Source organism: Triturus cristatus, chromosome 10 (genome assembly GCF_964204655.1).
Source record: "Triturus cristatus chromosome 10, aTriCri1.1, whole genome shotgun sequence".
NCBI lineage: Eukaryota > Metazoa > Chordata > Amphibia > Caudata > Salamandridae > Triturus > Triturus cristatus.
Window position 1 is genome coordinate 55,052,678 of NC_140593.1, and position 18,408 is coordinate 55,071,085.

At 49.6% G+C, this 18,408-nt stretch overlaps 1 protein-coding gene across 3 annotated transcripts in view; it reads left to right on the forward strand.

The window, feature by feature from the left end:
• LOC146788821 (BTB/POZ domain-containing protein KCTD12-like) overlaps window positions 1–18,408 on the forward strand; it is a 731,043-nt gene that overhangs the window by 565,475 nt on the left and 147,160 nt on the right. For all 3 annotated transcript variants that reach the window (XM_085630400.1, XM_085630401.1, XM_085630405.1), the window contains one exon: window positions 3,257–3,325. In XM_085630400.1, the coding sequence (XP_085486526.1) occupies window positions 3,257–3,325 (69 nt within the window). The remainder of the gene's footprint in view (window positions 1–3,256; window positions 3,326–18,408) is intronic.

The window sequence follows — 18,408 nt, forward strand, 5'->3', positions numbered from 1 at the left end:
GTAAGTTGGCGAGCCGCAACCATGCAGAAAATCTCGCGAACATGCGGGAAAAAAACTTCCGCATCTTCGCGATATATCCGCGTGTTTGCGATAATTTTTAACATTTTCGCGATAATTTGCGAAAGTGGATTTCGCAAATTCCGCCCACCCCTAATCACAACCCTAATACACCCCGATCAGTCTGGCTTTATGCCCCATAGAAACACCACCCTTAACCTGAGTAGAATTCATGGGGTAAAAGAGAGAGCCCGCACCCTTCAAGAACCAGCGGTGATTGTATCATTGGACATGACTATGGCATTTGACACCGTGGAGTGGCCCTACCTGTGGGCAGTTCTGGCTAAGTTTGGGTTTGGTCCGAATTTATCCAATGGGTACGCCTGCTGTACTCCGCACCTCTAGCACAAGTGGTGGTGAACAGGAAGGTGTCAAACCTCATTCCCGCTTAGTCGTGGGACACGTTAAGGCTGCCCGCTGTCCCCCCTTCTTTTTGCCCTGGCCTTGGAACCCTTTGCTGCGTGGATTCGTTGGGATCCAATGATACGAGGACTGAGGTGGTCCCCGGGGTGGGAAGATGGTATATCCTTATATGCCGATCACATCTTGCTCTATTTGGCTTCTCCGTAGAAATCCCTAATTGTAGTTCTCGATATTCAGGCAGTCTTTGGGAGGTTCTCGGGACTCTCCATTAATTGGGGGAAATCCCTGCAATTTGCTCTTAGTGGGAACCCTCCTGATCCTCCCCGCGGTTGTCAGATACAAATTAATGACAGGGGGTTTAAATATTTGGGGATCTTTGTTTCCCTCGATCCTTCAGTTCGATATGCTCGCAACCTATTCCCCCCCCTTCAAAAACTCAAAAGTGACATTGCCAATTGGAGGAAGCTCCCCATCTCACTCCTGGGTAGGGCCATCCTTTTCAAAATGATGGCCCTGCCCAGATTCCTATACGTCCTGCAAAATACATTAGATGTCGTTCCAGCATCCTACTTCAGGGAAATTGAGGGCCTACAAAGAGACCTACTGTGGGACGAAGACTTCGAATCGCACTAAACAAGCTAACGTTAAACTGGTATGATGGGGGCATTAGTCTCCCAGATATCAGGAAGTACTACTGGGCCTCCCAATTGGCAGCTATTAACCATGGCATGTTCGGCCGCATAGACGATCTGGGCTACGCCATGGATAAATGGATCCTACCGGGTGGGAAATACAATAGAGCTCTTTATTCCCGTCCCAAGAGATTTCAATTATCAGGCTCCACAAAACATTAAGTTCAAATTTGGCATGATGCCACAAACTCCCTGGGATGGAGAAACAAGTTAACTTTAGCCACCCCTCTGTGGGACTCAGAGAAGTTGGGCGATCTCAGGAAAATGAAGGGTTTTGACAGGTGGAATTTCTGCTATCAAAGATATGTGGGGGAAGGGTGAGATCAAGACCTTCGGGGAACGTCAAACTGAATACGAGCTGGCAGATGCGGAGAGTTTCCACTATATACAGGTTCGTCATTCGCTCCAGTCCGCGTTACCTAAGGAGACAGTTCCCCCGGAGGCCTCCCCACTAGAGGACAGGGTTCTGGATGGTCACCTCCCCGAGAGAACGATTTCTCTAATATACAAAAAGTTGATCAACCACATGGCGGATTCTCTTCAGTCACTGAGAGACAAATGGGTGCAAGACGGGATAGAAATGGATGACGAGGACTGGCAGCCGGCGATATCCTCTCCCAATGTAGTGGCGATTCCAGCGCGATTATTGCTGGTTCAATTAAAAATCCTTCACAGAATATATCTATCTGGGCCCCGATTGGTGAGCATGGGGTGGGCTGACACGGGAGAATGCAGGCGACAATGTGGACTTATCGGCACCTATATGCACACTATCTGGGAATGTACACATATTAGCTCATATTGGCTTCAGATACACAACATAATCAGTAAGGTGTTACACATCACTCTCCGACCGGAGGCACGGAGATGCCTTCTAAACATATGGGAGCCTACAGATTTGAATACCTCGCAGACTCAGTGGGCCACTCTAGGATTTATGTTAGCTAAACGTAATATTGCTCAGCTATGGGGAGCAGCACGCCCGCCCACCCTAGAGGACTGGGAAAGAAATCTTGACTGGTGCATGTTCAGAGAAAAAACGGTGTATCTGGCAAGGGGATGTCCCAAGAAGAGGTCGCGAGTCTGGGGCCAGTGAAATGACTATAGAGGGGAGATTTGTGCACCACCCTGTAACGATGATCAGGAAGAGCGTGACTCCCCGTAAAGTTCCTTGATATTGTAATGTATGTATGTCCCTCCGACTGTGTGAAATGTGCTAGCTGACTCGCCCGATCCTCTGTAATGTATGATTTGCCGATGTTTGTTAATAAAACGAATTATAAAAATAAAAAAAGGTCCAGATGGAGCTCAGAGTGGTGAAGGGAGAAGGTCCAGATGGAGCTCACAGTGGTGAAGGGAGAAGATCCAGATGGAGCTCACAGTGGTGAAGGGAGAAGGTCCAGATGGAGCTCACAGGGATGAAGGGAGAAGGTCCAGATGGAGCTCAGATGGAGCTCAGAGGGGTGAAGGGAGCAGGTACAGATGGAGCTCAGAGTGGTGAAGGGAGAAGATCCAGATGGTGCTCAGAGTGGTGAAGGGAGAAGGTCCAGATGGTGCTCAGAGTGGTGAAGGGAGAAGGTCCAGATGGCTGCTCAGAGTGGTGTAGGGAGAAGGTCCAGATGGAGCTCAGAGTGGTGAAGGGAGAAGGTCCAGATGGAGCTCAGAGTGGTAAAGGGAGACGGTCCAGATGGCCGTTCACAGTGGTGAAGGGAGAAGGTCCATATGGAGCTCAGAGTGGTGAAGCAAGAAGGTCCAGATGGAGCTCAGAGTGGTGAAGGGGGAAGGTCCAGATGGAGCTCAGAGTGGTGAAGGGGGAAGGTCCAGATGGCGCTCAGAATGGTGAAGCAAGAAGGTCCAGATGGAGCTCAGAGTGGTGAAGGTCCAGATGGCGCTCAGAGTGGTGAAGGGAGAAGGTCCAGATGGAGCTCAGAGTGGGAAGGGAGAAGGTCCTAAGCTGCTCAGAGTGGTGAAGGGAGAAGGTCTTCTAGTTGTTTCTTTGGCCTGGAAGGTTTCGACTGGGCTAGCTGGTCTAGGGTGGACATGACTTTCTCTTCCATGTGGTCGACTAGATTTTGGAGACACCCTGTGCCTTCCTTTGCCCCAGTGCAGCCTCTGTCATGAGCTCTTATCTTCTTTCCCCGCAGGTTCTGCAGCTGGGGAGCAGGGCCTGAGGCCGGAGACCCGACCCACCTTCCAGTCTCAGACACATCCAGGTAAACTACCAGTGTGGCCCCGGTGGGCATGTTCCGTTGGTTGTACTCAGCTGCTGTGCATGGAATATTTACAATTGCATGAGATAACACTAGGTCCTTCGCTTAAGTACATAAAGTGGTTCTGAGTTCCTCCTTTTGTGATTTACTGATGACATTTCTGAGTAGTTCTGAAGCAGCCCCTGAACAAGGATGGTACCTCCAGGGCATCAGTGGTAAATGCTTTGCAAGACACATAACACAAGCGGGCAGGCCTCTGCCTGGCTCAGTGAGCAGTCACAGTCTTCACTGGACCTGAGGCAGGCTTTTATTCTTCATTCCTATCACTAAGATAAGGTACTTTACCCCAAAATAGGATCTCTGCTGGTTTCTGCCTCTTAAGGACTAACTCCCATTACCGGGTTTTGAACAGAAACCTCCAGCCCAGTTTGTCTGCAAATAATCCATAGTTTTGAGGAAATTCTGGCATTTATTCAAGCTGTAAGGGCTGGGGCAGACAAGCGACTGGCACGTCCCCAGCCCTCCCAGCCTTCCTAGCATCATTTCCATACAGAGCTGCTCACCTGTTTTCTCTGTTCATTTCTTGGTAACTCTGTGAGTATTCCGTCGGTCAATGGCGCCGCATCCCTCTTTTGTTATCCTGTCTCCCAGCAAGGACAGGCCTGTTGTTTTACATTGTTAAAACAAGCATTGGCAAACTCATTAGGTCTGACCTTGCCAACTATATTCATTTCAGTTGAGGTGTTTTCATTATTTTAATGCAAAGACATGTAAGCAAAATAAAACCAGTATAAAATAAAGGAAACGTAGCTGACTTAATGTGGGCAGCCATATGGATGTGATTGCAAATAAATATAAAATTAGCCCTCCTGTAATGGTTTTTTGCATAAAGTATCATTGTTTTACTTCTCTTAGATGGCCGCCCACATTGATTCTAAGCCTGACAGACACCTTGGAATGGTAATACAATGGTATGTGTACAATACCATTCCAAGATGGCCACTCAGTTTAAATTCAGTTGGCTATGAAATACTGCATAGGAAAGAGCGCCCTGGAAGCACTGGCTGGGGAGCTGCTCGGCACGCTGAAAAACAGGCAATGGCCTACGAGTGCCTTTGCAAGGGGAGCAGCCCGGCAGAGCTGGAGCGGGAGCTATGGGGAGCTCTAAAGTAAAAGAAATGGTCAAGAGGGTATTAATGAGTAAAGGAATCAGGGTAAAGTGACGGAGCGGCTCACCTGGCAATCAAGTGCATTCATTTCCAGGTGGATGCACATAGGCTAAGGCAAAATGCTGTCACTCACAGGGCAAAAGAAAGAACCAATGGCTGAAGTGAACTGAGCTATTGCGCCATGCTTCATATTTCCTGTGGGCGGGAACAAAATGTGAATGTCACTCAAACAAACCATTCACCGAAGAGGGCTGACCTGAAGCTCCTCAAATGTATTTACATAGCTGTATGTAGTCAGGAGACCTAAAAACTAAATTCTGGCAAACATTGCTGTTGAACAGAAGGATACAATCAATGCAGCTTGCAAAATACTAGTTTAGTGAAATTGGTCCAGGATTACAATAAATTGCTGCACCTGGTTCCCTGTTTTATAGAGTATCCTAACAATCTTACTAATACAAAACTTAAACATCATAGCCAGCTCCCCTAACACTCCACCCTCTTGGGGTCACCAGGCCTCTAGATGTGTCTGATAACATATTTACTGCCCCTCCCTGGCCTCCTAGTACCTCCACATCTTAGTTTAGTCCCCCCTATCCTGTGCCTGCCCGCCCTCCACCAGGCGACATTTTCTCATATTAATACAATTTGCATAGACCTAATAAAACACAATTCCCACAAAGAGGAAGCCAATGGGAAATGCTTTGCCACAAGGAAACCCGACATATACCTGAATTCCCATCAGAAAATGTAGCTAAGGTGTTAAGGGTTGGAGCAGCCTCAAAAAGGGGTCACCTGGGGGGGCGTGGCTAGCAGCCGAGCAGAATGGCCGCGTTCTGAAGCGGCTCCGCCATCCTCGCCGTTTTCTCCGACTATCCTGCTTAAAATTGACTGCCATCCTCTCGATGTGAGGGGCAAGATCCTGGGGACACCAGCGAGGTTTGTTTCGGGTGCCCTGAGCCCGATTTGCGGTGACCAGCAGCAGCGGAACGGCGCCCCTGGTACATAGCCGGCAACAACAAGGCGGCCCGCTCCTGAGGCCTTTGCGGCTGAGGTGAAGGAGCTGCGAGTAGAGTGCGGGGACACCCGGGGGGCTCGGTGGCGACCTCCCGTGACGCCGGAGCCTGCCGAGGGCCGTATGCATCCCGTTTCTACAGCTGGAGGTGAGGCGCATGAGTGGAGGGTGTTGTGCGTCCCTCCCCCTCGGCCTGCTCACAAATCGAGGCCCCGGCTTGAGGCCTAGCTGCAGGTCGGAGTCCCCCTGATCGACTTCGGACTCCCCACCGGCCAGAGTGCCATCTTGCTGGGCCAGGGACCGCGCCTATCGTATTGTTGATCCACTGTGGGCCTGAAGATTAGGCGAGACCCCAGAGGCGCTGATGGGGGTGGCGTGGTGGCCGTAGACTTCGCTCCTGATTGAGGTGGTGAGTGGACCTGGTAAAGGAAGCAGGGGCTCGCCTGGAGGGTTCGGTGGCAGCCCATTATTTTTGGAAGACCCACCTGATGCCACTCACAACGTTGGAGCAGACCCTGTACTAATTGAGGCCTAGGTCGGAGGCCTAGTGGCGCTGGGGACCCCCCCGGTGTCCTGGGACTCTCAATGTATAAAGCTAACACCTCATTGAGCCATACTGTCAGGCTGCTGCATTGTGGTGTTGCTGAAGGCCTGCATGACAGCTGATAGCCCACGCCGAATGTGACCATGAGGATTGCGGACACGTGCCCATATGAGCACGCCTTGGGGTAAAGTGCAGGAGAATATCTGAGTCCCGCCCTACTTCACCATACCGCAAGAATATACCTGCCTTCGCCTACAAGCTCTATCACACCCCCTAATCCTTTGTTTGCTAGACCCCAGGATGTCCCTGAGCCAATTTCGGTGGCGCTCACCTACTGGACTTTACCATTGTTTAGCTAATCGAGAAAACCGACAGGCCGACGGGGAGGGACGTAGTGATTCTCCCTTCCCTGGGCAGGCGGCGGCGAGTACCGGCACAGGATCCACAGAGTGGGCGTTCACACCCCGCAATGGCCAGCGGCAGAGGACCTAAGACACAGGCCCAAAAGACACTTGCCAAATTTGCATGGGGGAAGACAGGTGATGAATCCGACATGGCTGCCAAGGATGGGACAAATGACTCTCATCCAAAGTCTCCTCAATCTGATCCTACCCTTCAGGACGTTATGGAGGCTATCGCGGGAGTCCAGACATCTCTGGAGACTCGGATTGACACTGTCAGCATAGAGATCTCCCTCATCATTGCGGACCTACGCAAAATGGATGTTAGAGTAAAAGATGTGGAAGACGCCACTGCTACATTAACGTCTGACACGGACCTCCTTAAACAACAAGTAGCCCAGCTCTAAGACCAGCAGGTGAAAATGGAAGGACTCCTTGATGACTATGAAGGAAGGGCACGCAGAAACAACATACGCATTCTGGGGGTCCCGGAGCGAGCGGAGGGACCCGCGGCAGACCTCTTTGTAGAAGATCTGGTGATAAAGAGGCTCCAGCTGAAAGACCTTTCTGATTATTTCTCTATTGAATTAGCCCATTGAGTCCCCGGGGTACGGCCCAAACCTGGGGCTCCCCCGAGACCTATCATTGCGAGAGTCTTCAATTTCTGAGACCGTGATGTGATCTTTCAAACGGCTCGAGCCAAACCGCCCTTACAAATAGAGTATAGTGCCATCACATTCTTCCCGGACTTCATGACCAAAGTGCAGGCCCAACGACGCAGCTTTCTGGCAGTTAAGAAGGCGCTACGGGACAAGGAAATTATTCTATGCTCTTCCCTGCAAAGCTCCGGGTTGAATCGGAGGGTAAGACCTGGTTCTTTTCATCCCCAGAAGACACCTGGGACTGGCTGGAAGGATGGTGAAGGGTAGGGAATCGGAACAGTGGCAGAAACAACAGGCCCTGGAGCGGCCCACCGAACAACGGAGCGGAACATCGTGAGGACACGACTCATGGGGAGAACACCTCGGACTCGAAGGGGTGAGAGGGTAGGAGGCAGGACACTGCTCCTGGTTGTAACCTAAGAGACACTTGGGACCCTTGCGAGCTAATGAAGGTATGGTGGGGATGGGGGATATATGACAGAGGCCCCTGGTTGACCGATAGGAGGGAAATTATCATAGTAAACTGGGCGGCATCACTGGCATTTTAAGATATGTTCAAAAGGAAATCGCTGAGAGGTTCACCAGGATTTTTCTGACTGTTGTGTAACATATATCCATCCTTCAGTTACGGTGAGGGTGGGAAGGTTGTACACCAGGCACCCGTACATGGGTGGGGGGGCGACAGGCACTCTGCCTTGTTGGGGGAGGGCAGTTTGAAATCCACTGGCAGGGGGGCAGGGTGTGGGGGGGGAGTGGATGGAAAGTTGAAGTTTTTGTTATTGTTAATTGTCATGATGCAGTGAGAACCCTAACTGGCTTGGTAAGTTGTGACAGTTCGATAGTGATGTCATTTAAAAGATATGCAGTTGTTCGATCCCCCACAATGGGTATCCAGCCCCCACTGGAACATATATCTCTGCGCCTCTATGACAACGCCTTTACTTCACAATGCCAACGGTCACTGATATAAAACTGTCCGCCTTGACGTGGAATGTCAACGGCCTAGGAAACAAAATAAAGAGGGGTGTAGTGTCACAGTACTTAAAGAGATACGCACAAGATATAGTCCTGCTGCAAGAAACCCATCTCATAGGTAATAGTTGCAAGGCCCTCAGCAGGTGGGGATATAAGTTACTGGTACACACGGGGTTTACCTCTGGCTCCAGGGGGACTGTTATCCTAATTCGTAAAGGCCTAGCTCTTACACCCACTCGTACCTGGGCAGACCCATAGGGCAGATTTGCAGTTCTGGAGGCCACCTGGGAGGGGAAAGTGTTGAATGTCATCTCGGTGTATCTCCCCCCTGCGTTGGGAGAAGAAGCGCTTTGCGTCTTAGGTAAATTATTGTTGGAATTGCCGGATGGCACCTTGATAATGGGGGGTGACTTTAACTTGACCATGGATGATAGAGTAGATAGACACCCCCAGCGACCGACTACTAGACCAAACACTCTCATGGCGGAATTTACTCAGGCTATGGGACTCACGGATGTATGGCACTCATTGCAATCACAAATTACATACTATACCCACTATTCCAATGCGCACAAGAGCATGTCACGGATAGACTACTTCCTTACACTTCTGACAGATGTAGGCCACTTTCACAATCCCGAGGGCTTCCGCGTGGCAATACAGACCATTCCCCGGTGTGGGTCGAACTAACCTTCCACCGCCCGAGACAACGTAGCTCCACAGTGATAAACCCGTGGCTTCTTAAGATACCCGACATCAGGGAACAACTGACTGAACAGACTGATCACTATTTCGCGGAAAAGCTTGGGTCGGTGGAGTCAGACAATTTGAGAGGCGTACAAAGCCATGCTAAAGTTCGGGCTGGACTGTTCCCATGAGGCACAGGGTCAAGACTGATTTGCATATGGTCTAAACTGGGGTGGCGTGGTGAGCAAAAAAACTATGGATTTAGGCCCAGATCTCTGTACTGGGGTGAATGTATGACATTGTTCTGCATTCTGTCCATCAACTGTTGTTTTTCCATATTCGGCATCACAACGAGCACATACTTGAAATCGAGAGTGACCTACAACGTCTAGAGTCGCTCCATAACTCCTCGCCCAGTGCAGACACAGCGCACCGCCTAACTACTAACCGTCTTGAATATAAAGCCCTTGTGCGAGAAAAGGCGAGTGCGCGATTACTGTCCACAAGTCACAGAGTGTATGCGATGAGGGAGAGAGCGGGTAAGATGCTGGCTTGGCTCGAGCGTCGGGAACAAGAACATAGATGGGTGCCCAAATTATCCACCGACATGGGAGCAAAACTATCTGACCCGAAGGAAATTGCAGATATGTTCGCAGACCATTTGGAGAAGGTATACAGGCCCTCTACCACATACATGTTGGAGGACTCCCGGCAACTACTTATGGATAGTCAGTCAGTCAAAGCTTTTATTTCGGTAAAATACCATAAAAAGACATAAATACATATATACATTTAAACATGATTAAATAACATTGTGTAGAGTGTAATCCATTAAAACATTAAAATAGTTTCATAAAACATACACAGTGAAAAAACGTGATCTTTTCCACGAAAACCAATTATTAAAAATTGATCCAGGGCCAAAGATATACACGTTACACCTCAAAGTACTGTAATGGTAATGTAGGTAATACTAAAATCAGGAGAGATGAGTGGCAGAAGACATAAATTTGGACCTTGTAAACCACATTGAGAGAAGAAATTTGGCCATTGCAAACACTATCAATGGAGTAGTATCATATTTCAAAATTCTAAACACCTCCTTGTGGTCCCTGAGACCCCTAGACTTGCATAACTGGACGACCCACTTTTTTCTTGCAATAATATATAGAGGGCAGAAGAGAACGACATGCAGCTCTGTTTCACAGGTAGCAGTACATAGAGGACACGAGCTAACGGGATCCACCACGTTGGACCATCTATGTGTGAGATCCCTCAGCGGTAGCGAGCCGTGTCTGAACTGGATGTAGAGTTTCTTTGCCAAAGGTGGTTGGATAACGTCCAGGAAGACTTCAAACTGGGGACTAAACTTAGTATCCAGAAAAGTGTCAGTAAGCCTACCCAGGGAGGAGTGGAATAGAATTCCCTTCCTATAAGATTTCAAGACCTCCCGCAGTGAATTCTTCGAGAGTGCACGGCAGGTCTCTTCCGGGGCGGACCATAGGTTCCCCATCCCAATTAGGTTGCAGAGGTTCTTTATGTAGGCAAGCCAAGGGATCTTATCCGATTTTCCCCTTGCCAATATATCACCAAGATCATACCTATAGCTTACCAACTCAGGCGTTGACCAAAGACGCCTCCAGAACTGGAGAGGATGGTTCAGGGCAATCTCTTCTATGGGAACCAGACCCAAATCCCATCTCAAAGGGGTTAATGGGGTGCTGACAGGTAGTTTCAGCAATCTCCTAATAAAGGAGTTCTCAATAGATGAGAGGGAAGCGGGGATGGAATATCCCCATAGTTCAGCTCCATAAAGCGCTCCTCCTCTGGCTTGGGTTTTATAGATTTCCATAGGGGGGCCCAAAGGTTTAAAAGAGGTGTTGTTAAACACCTTCAAGATACCCCCCACTGATTGGGCTAGTCTCAGATTTGCCTTCGCCAAATGGGACCCCCAATTCATTTTATCATTAAGGGTCACCCCCAGATACTCAAAAGTGGCAACCCTATCCAGCTCAACATCTCCCAGTTTAGGATGGGGGCAATTAAATGAATTAGAACCGAAAACCATAAATTTGGTTTTGGAAAGATTCAGTTCCAGATCCCTGATTTTACAAAAGGAGCAGAAGGCCTCTAATGTACGCTGGATGCCCATGTAAGATTGAGATAACAAGAGCGTATCATCAGCGAACATTAGGGCCGGGACCTTACGCCCCGCCAGTACAGGGGAGTCCAGGTTAGCGGTGCGCAGAAGATACTCAATCAACCCATTAATGAAGAGGGAGAAAAGGGTGGGGGCCAGGACACAGCCCTGCCTCACACCCTTCTCAACCGGAAATGGCCCAGAGATTTCCCCACACCTCCCGTATCTCACCCTTGCATAGGTGCCTAAGTGGAGGCGTTTGAATAAGTGGCAAAGGTAGGGGGGAGCACCCATCTCTAGCAGAAGGGCCCATAGTTTTTCCCTTTGGACCATATCAAAAGCGGACCGAAGGTCCACAAAAATCAAATACAAATTACCAGCACCCATGCTGACTGACTTCCAATAGATCAATAGTAATCTAAATAGTTGATCGATAGTGGAAACCTTAGCACGGAACCCCGCCTGAAGGGAGGTTAGAATTTGTTGATCCTCCATCCAGAACTGCAATCTGGATAAGAGGACTCGGGCGAACAGCTTCTGTAAAACATCAATCAAGCTTATGGGGCGGTAATTGGCTGGATCCAGCGGGGAAGATTTTTTATAAATGGGTATAATTTCTGCACCCAACCAGGTGTCCGGGATTCTGAGGCCCTGCAAAATGGCATTAAAATACACACAGATGTAAGGGGCCCAAATTTTTACATCACTTCTGTACAGGTCACCAGGGATCCTGTCAAGCCCCGGAGCTTTCCCTACTGATAGGGAATTGAGGGCCAATTCTATTTCTAAAAGAGAAAAGGGACGACTCTCAATTTCTTCCTGGCACAACCGGTCCGTTGCAATATCAATCCGTGAGGTGCCTGGATCGGTGCCACCCGAGGAATTACTGACCGAAAAGAGGGGTTGGAAATGAGCAAGCCAGACCTCCTCGCTGAGATTGGGAATAATTGCAGGGCTACTGGCTACCGTGCCCGTTCGAACAATGTTCCAGAACGCCCTCGGGTCACGGTCTACTAAAGCTTGCAGTAAATTTTGCCACCTTAGATCCTCCCACTCGGCTTTTGCTTCCTTGATCAGATTTATGTAGGTGGCCCTTGCCGTCCGGATACTAAACAGGGTACCCTCTTTTACTTCTTTTATCAGGGCAGACTTAGCCCGCCTACAGGAACCATTAAACCAATGCTCGGGCCTAGGGGGTCTTGGTTTTGAGGCAGTAGGGCTATAGAAGAAGCCAGCCAGACTGCCAAGAAGATCCTCGTGAATGGTCTGGAGATCAAGGAGGCGGGACTGCGGGATATCCCCGGTGGGGCTCAAGAGGTGGGAGACTGCTTCCAAAGAGCAGGTCACAGTGCTATATATATCAGCAAGCTTTAGGTCGTCAGACGCTACCCTTTCCCACCTAATCCGTCTACCACCTGCCACTAGTACCAGATTCTCACTATATGATGGTGATTGGAGCTTAGAAAATCCACTGCCACCTAACTTGTTAACCAATTCCAGTGACAGTAGGTTGTGATCGCTATCGACCCGTGGAATAACAGAAAAGGCGGCCAGGTGGCCCCAAAATTCCACGTTCACCAGAACATAGTCGATAGTCGAACAGCTCCCGGATCTATTAAAGGTGAAAGACCCCGGCACGTCCGGGCAGAGTCTACCGTTGCAGGCCCGCAAGGAATGTGCAATGGTAAACTTATTGATCTCAAGGGCTAGAGGGGTAAGGCGTTTGGTAGGATAGGAGATGAGGTCTGGGATTGGATAACTTTCATCCTCGTCGCGGGTGGGGGAGGGGATCCCAAGGAGGGGTTCGAAGTGGCAATTAAGATCTGCACCAATTAGTTTGTGGGACGCGGGTGGAAGAGAATGTAAAACATCTTCCAGGGCGCCCAAAATCGACAGACCCAACTGTACCGGCTGGGGGCGCAGGTAGACATTTATTACTACCAGCGAGTAGCTAGCGGGGAAAGTGAGTAGCAGGCATAAAATGTCGGGGGACTTTGAATCCAGTGACTTTACTGAGCACCCCAGGTGTGTTGCAACCCATACTACTAACCCCCCCGAAGGTCTTCCTCTCACCCCTTGCACTGCTGGGGCCGAAAACGATGCATAACCCACCCTCCATGGAATGGACCGTAGCCAAGTTTCTTGGAATATACAGATGTCGTAATTGTCCATTAGCTCTCCCCACTCGGGATCAGAGAGCTTGGACTCCAATCCGGCCACATTCCAAGACCCAACTAAAGGTCTTCGGATAGGTGTTCGGGGAGGGCTGTCAGCCAGAGGGGGGGAAGAGGGGGGGCTGTGGGATGCAGAATGCTCAAGGGGGTCCAACACGGGGCATCCCTCCATGGCGCTGGAGATCAAAAATGAGGGAGAAGGGAACCCAGGGCCACTCTCCGTGCCAAGAGCAGCCGAGGGAAGAGCCATCACCACACCAGAAACATCCCCAGCCTGATTCCCCCCCAAAGGCATAAACCCTCCCATGCTAAGACTCAGGGGTGATGGTCAGTCCACAGCGTTGAGCACGCCGAAACGGTTTTCGACCGGAATATTAAAGTAAGAATTATGAGGGGCCTGATGGAAGTACGGTAAATCCACTGGATTCAGAGTATTGGAGATGGAATAAAAATACCCCAAATGCGATGTATCAATGGCTCCCCTTTTGAGGTGCCCACCCTGCTCCAGTATGTGTCCTACTACTCTAGGATCCCTGAAGTTAATCAGGACACAATCCCCACCAATGTCCTTTGAGCGGGTCCCCAGCCAGTTAACCCTCCGAACAAAGAGAATCTCCCCTCTCCCTGCTCCCTCCAATGGTCTATTTTTGGACAGCCAGTGGATGACTTTATTTTTCAATTCAGAGTAAGATTCCCCCCTTCCATTCATTAGCGGTGGTACTCCTGTGAGCACGATCACATAAGGTGCTGCCTCCGGGGGAAGCTGTACTAGAGGGAGGGAACCTTCCGGGCTCCGTAGGGCTCGGTTCCCCCCCCCAAGGGGAAGGGTCCTATCCCCGTCCGAACTCCGAGGAGCTAAATCCCTATAGCTGGGGAACTGCTCACGTGATAAAACAACAGTAGGGGCTCGGGGCACAGTCGGGGGCATACGGGAACCAGCAGCGGAAGGACAAGGGGCAGATGGGTGCACCGATGGAGGCTGGCCTGGATCCGTAGTTGAATGGTTCGAGGGTGAAAGTGTCTGGCTTAGGGGGGTAGGGTTGTTAAGCGTTACTTGAATACCAGCACCCTCCGTACTACCCATGTTATGCTTTAGATTAGGTTTAACTGCTTCTTCCCGAAACCTTTGGTATTAACTAGAGATACCAACCTGTCGATTTTGGATGACAGGGTTTTTAAAAGGAGGTTTAGGGACTGATCTATATGTGACTGTAGGTCAGTTAATAAAGTAGTCACCCAGGTCGGAGGGATAGTGGTAGGAGGGTGATGGGTCGGGGCCAAGAGGGCAGGGCTGTCTGCAGGGGGGGCTGGTAAAAAGCTCCTTTTTCTGAGTTTCTGTTTTTTTTTTTCTTGGCTTTACCTGCTTTGTGGGAGCCACAATAGAAACAAAGGAGGAGGATGATGGCCCAGCTTCCTCTTGAACTGGCTCATCTATTTGTGCCTGAGCGCACGGTAGTTGTGTAAACGAGGGCAACATGGAAGACATCGCATCAGGATCCACCTGGTATGAAGATAAGTCAGCCAATCCATCAGAAGGATGGGCCATATTAAATGCCGGAGTAATCGACAGCCGTCTTTCGGTATTTTCGATGGCTGTAGCCACCACCCCAATTGTCTTCTGTAGCATTTTATCTATCGCTGTGAGACTGGGGATCTGCGGATTGGAGTTGGCTAGCTGTCTGGTCATAGGGCGACTAGCTGTAGGTTTAGAATGCTTCCCCATGATTCCAAGAAAACCAACAGCGAAAAGCAATGAGGAACCTCTAACACAAATACCTAAAATCCAAACAATGTGGGATAAAAGGAACACACTCTAAACAGAGCAAAAGACTGACAAATAGTGGATAAAATGGCATTAGCCAGTGGGGATTAGTTCAAAACTGTCCCAAAAAGCAGTGCTAAGAGGAGCGGCCCAGCCCGGCCTCCTTTGGCCCCTGACGGCCACAGACGGCCCGCCCTCTGCCCGGGCTCAGCCCGGCGACGCCCGCGCGCGTCCCGCGACGCGGAGGGAGTTCCTGGCGTTTATGCGCCTCCGGGCGCGAACTGGCGGCAAGTGGGCGTGTCAAAGGCCGCAGAGCACGCTGGGAGCTGTAGTCTCCCCTGCGGCAGCCGTGCGAAGCAGGAAGCTACGGCGGCGGGGGAGAACTACCAGCGTCCAGGACCCAGCACCGACGATGTCCGTTTCAATGATCGCAGTGAGTGGTGTGAAAAGAGCCTCCCACTATGGATAGTGATTTGCCCTCCCTGTCAGAAACAGACAAAGCTGACCTGGAGGCGGATATCACTGATGAGGAACTCTGCAAAGCTATATATAGTGTTCAATCAGGAAAAGTGATGGGGCCTAATGGCATCCCGATAGAGTTCCTCAAATCCATGGCGGTGAAAATAGCCCCCCACCTTAACCTTCTGTACTCGGAAAGCCTGGAAAAGGGCATTTTGCCACCTGATCAAAGACTAGCATCTATAGTAGTCATACGTAAACCCGAGAATGCAGGGAATTGTTGCTGCTCGTATAGGCCAATCTCATTAATAAATGCAGAGGCTAAGATCCTGGTGAAATTACTGGCCTTCTGTTTGAATGCCGTATTGTCTTCCCTGGTCCATGCGGACCAATCTGGTTTTGTCACCTGTAGAAACACAGCATTAAATATTCGCAGGGTACATAATGTGCTTGTGAGGCAACCCTATTTGGAAGAAAACGCAGTGATTATGTCCTTAGATGCCTCCATGGCATTTGATTCAATAGAATGGCCATATCGCTTCGAAGTGCTCGCATGCTTTGGATTTGGCCCCAAGTTCATAGCCTGGGTTTGATTGCTGTATACTGACCTGCGGGGACAGGTGTGGGTTAGCAATCATACCTCGAGGGAATTCAAGCTACGCAGGGGAACTAGGCAGGGCTGCCCCTTATACCCTCTGCTGTTCGCGCTTGTCCTTGAGCCGCTGGCGGCATGGGTAAGGCAAGATGTCACAATACGAGGGCTAAAATGGGATAAAGACACTGAGGATAGAATATCATTATACGCTGACGATATCCTGGTCTATCTAGCTTTCCCGTACGCATCGATTTACAATCTACTCAATATTTTTATTAATTTTGGGAAATACTCCGGCTATGCCATTAACTGGGCAAAATCAATACTTTACGTTCCCCAAGGCCCTACGCCCAGACTACCCAAGGGATGTAATGTAGAAGTGTCTAGGGAGGGTTTCACCTACTTGGGGATCTTCATCACCCCAGATCCCAAAACCTTTTACGAAAAAAATCTTGCTGCCCCCCTGCAGAGATTTAAGGAAGATGTCAGACATTGGAGGTCATTGCCACTGTCGTTACTACCGAGTTTCCTCTATTCACTTTAGAACTGCCCATATCCTATCCCGGACTCATATTTTGTTGCTGTGGAGGTGGAGGTTCGTACGCTGTTGTGGGATGGGGGGACGCCACGTATCGCTTTAGGGAAATTGACGAAGAGCTGGCATCGCACTCCCAGACCTGCGCCTTTATTATTGGGCATCACAATTAGTGGCAACCAACCACTGGCTGTATAGTCCCCCATTGAACCCAGCATACCACCTAGAGAGATATCAGACTGGTAGGGAGGGATATCTCAGAGCCTTATATACCAAACCCCGTAAGGGGAGATGCCTTGGTCCTATGGCTCATACGATCTCCATCTGGCAGATAGCTAAGAAACACTTGGGGTGGACGGGGAGGTTGACAAAAGCTACGCCTCTATGGTCCTCTCAACAACTGGGATTATTATGCTATCAAGTGGGGTTCGACAGGTGGGATACGATAGGGATCTCCACGGTTGGGGACATGCTAAAAAAAGGGAAATTACTCACATTCAAAGAACTACAAGCGAAACACAAACTGGCGCCCAACGAGATTTTTCAGATATTTACAAATCTGACATGCGCTTAATACAGCTCTAACAGACCTGTCGAATGTCCCGGACTCGTCCACCCTGGAAGACCGACTTCTATCTGAACCCCTCCATACTAAGGCCATTTCCCTTACTTATCGCAAGCTATGCAATAACCTGCCAGACCCCTTCCTTACACTTAGAGACAAATGGCAATCAGACATAGGACAACTTGATGATGAGGACAGGCAGACTGCCCTGATGTCCCCCAGGGAAGCGGCTATTAACTAACGCTTTAAATTGATTCAATTGAAGATCCTACATAGGACATACCTTACCGGGGTGACATTAGCCAAGATAGGGACCCGGCAAGATGCGCTATGCTTGCGTGGCTGTAACTATGTTGCCACATTTTATCACATTTTATGGGACTGCCCCTACATATGATACATCTGGGAGCGGGCCACGGACAAGATGCAAGACGCACTGGGCAAATCAATCGTGCTGAAACCCCCACTGGGAATCCTGAACATTTGGGAACCAAATGACCTTACCGACATAGAACGACAATTCACCACCCTGGGATACACCCTGGTTAAAAGAGCCATTGCTATGAAATGGGGGGCCGCAGACAAGCCGTTGCTCATTGGTTGGGTGGCGGAAATGGACAAATGTATGGTAGCTGAAAAAGAAGTCTACAAAACTAGAGGATGCCCTAAGAAGTGGGATAAAAAGTGGGGGGCCTGGAATGCCTATCGGGGAGAACTATGCATCTCACCAACTGTAGAACTTGAAATGACACAAAGGAAATTCATGAAAATGTAATACCTGATTGTTTTGTTGCATATTATACAGCATTTCTCCCTTTTAGATGACGAACTGTGTATCACGATATCTGTACATGACGAATGTTCTAATTCTCAATAAAATTTTACCAAAAAGAAAAAAGGGGTCACCTAAAATGAGAGCTTCCTCAGTTGTCAAGTGACAAACCGGCCTCTGGGCACTCATTCCCCAGTCAGTGCTGGGACCACATTGTGATGCATGCCTTTACTACGTATGCAGTAGAAAGCAGATGCCATTACAACGCAAATCTTTACCACACATATTTATTTTACGAATATGCCTTTACCACTCATGCCTTTACAACAAAAAATTTTGTGAAAGCATGTTTGATAAAAGCATATGCGTGATAAAGGTTTCCCTGACCCTTACCTTAAACCCTAATCCCGGTCCCTGGCGCACCTCAGTCCAACCCCAACCCTTCTAAAAAGAAATTCCCTTCCCCTGCCCTAAACCCTAAACCTCTACCCCAACGCAACTCCCCCTGGCCCCCTGTCCTTCCCCTTCCCATAACTCCTAAAACCCTACCCCTGCACAGACCCCTAGACCGCCAGCCCTTTCCCTACACTAAACCTTAAAACGCTACCCATGTGCGACCCCCCCAACCGGT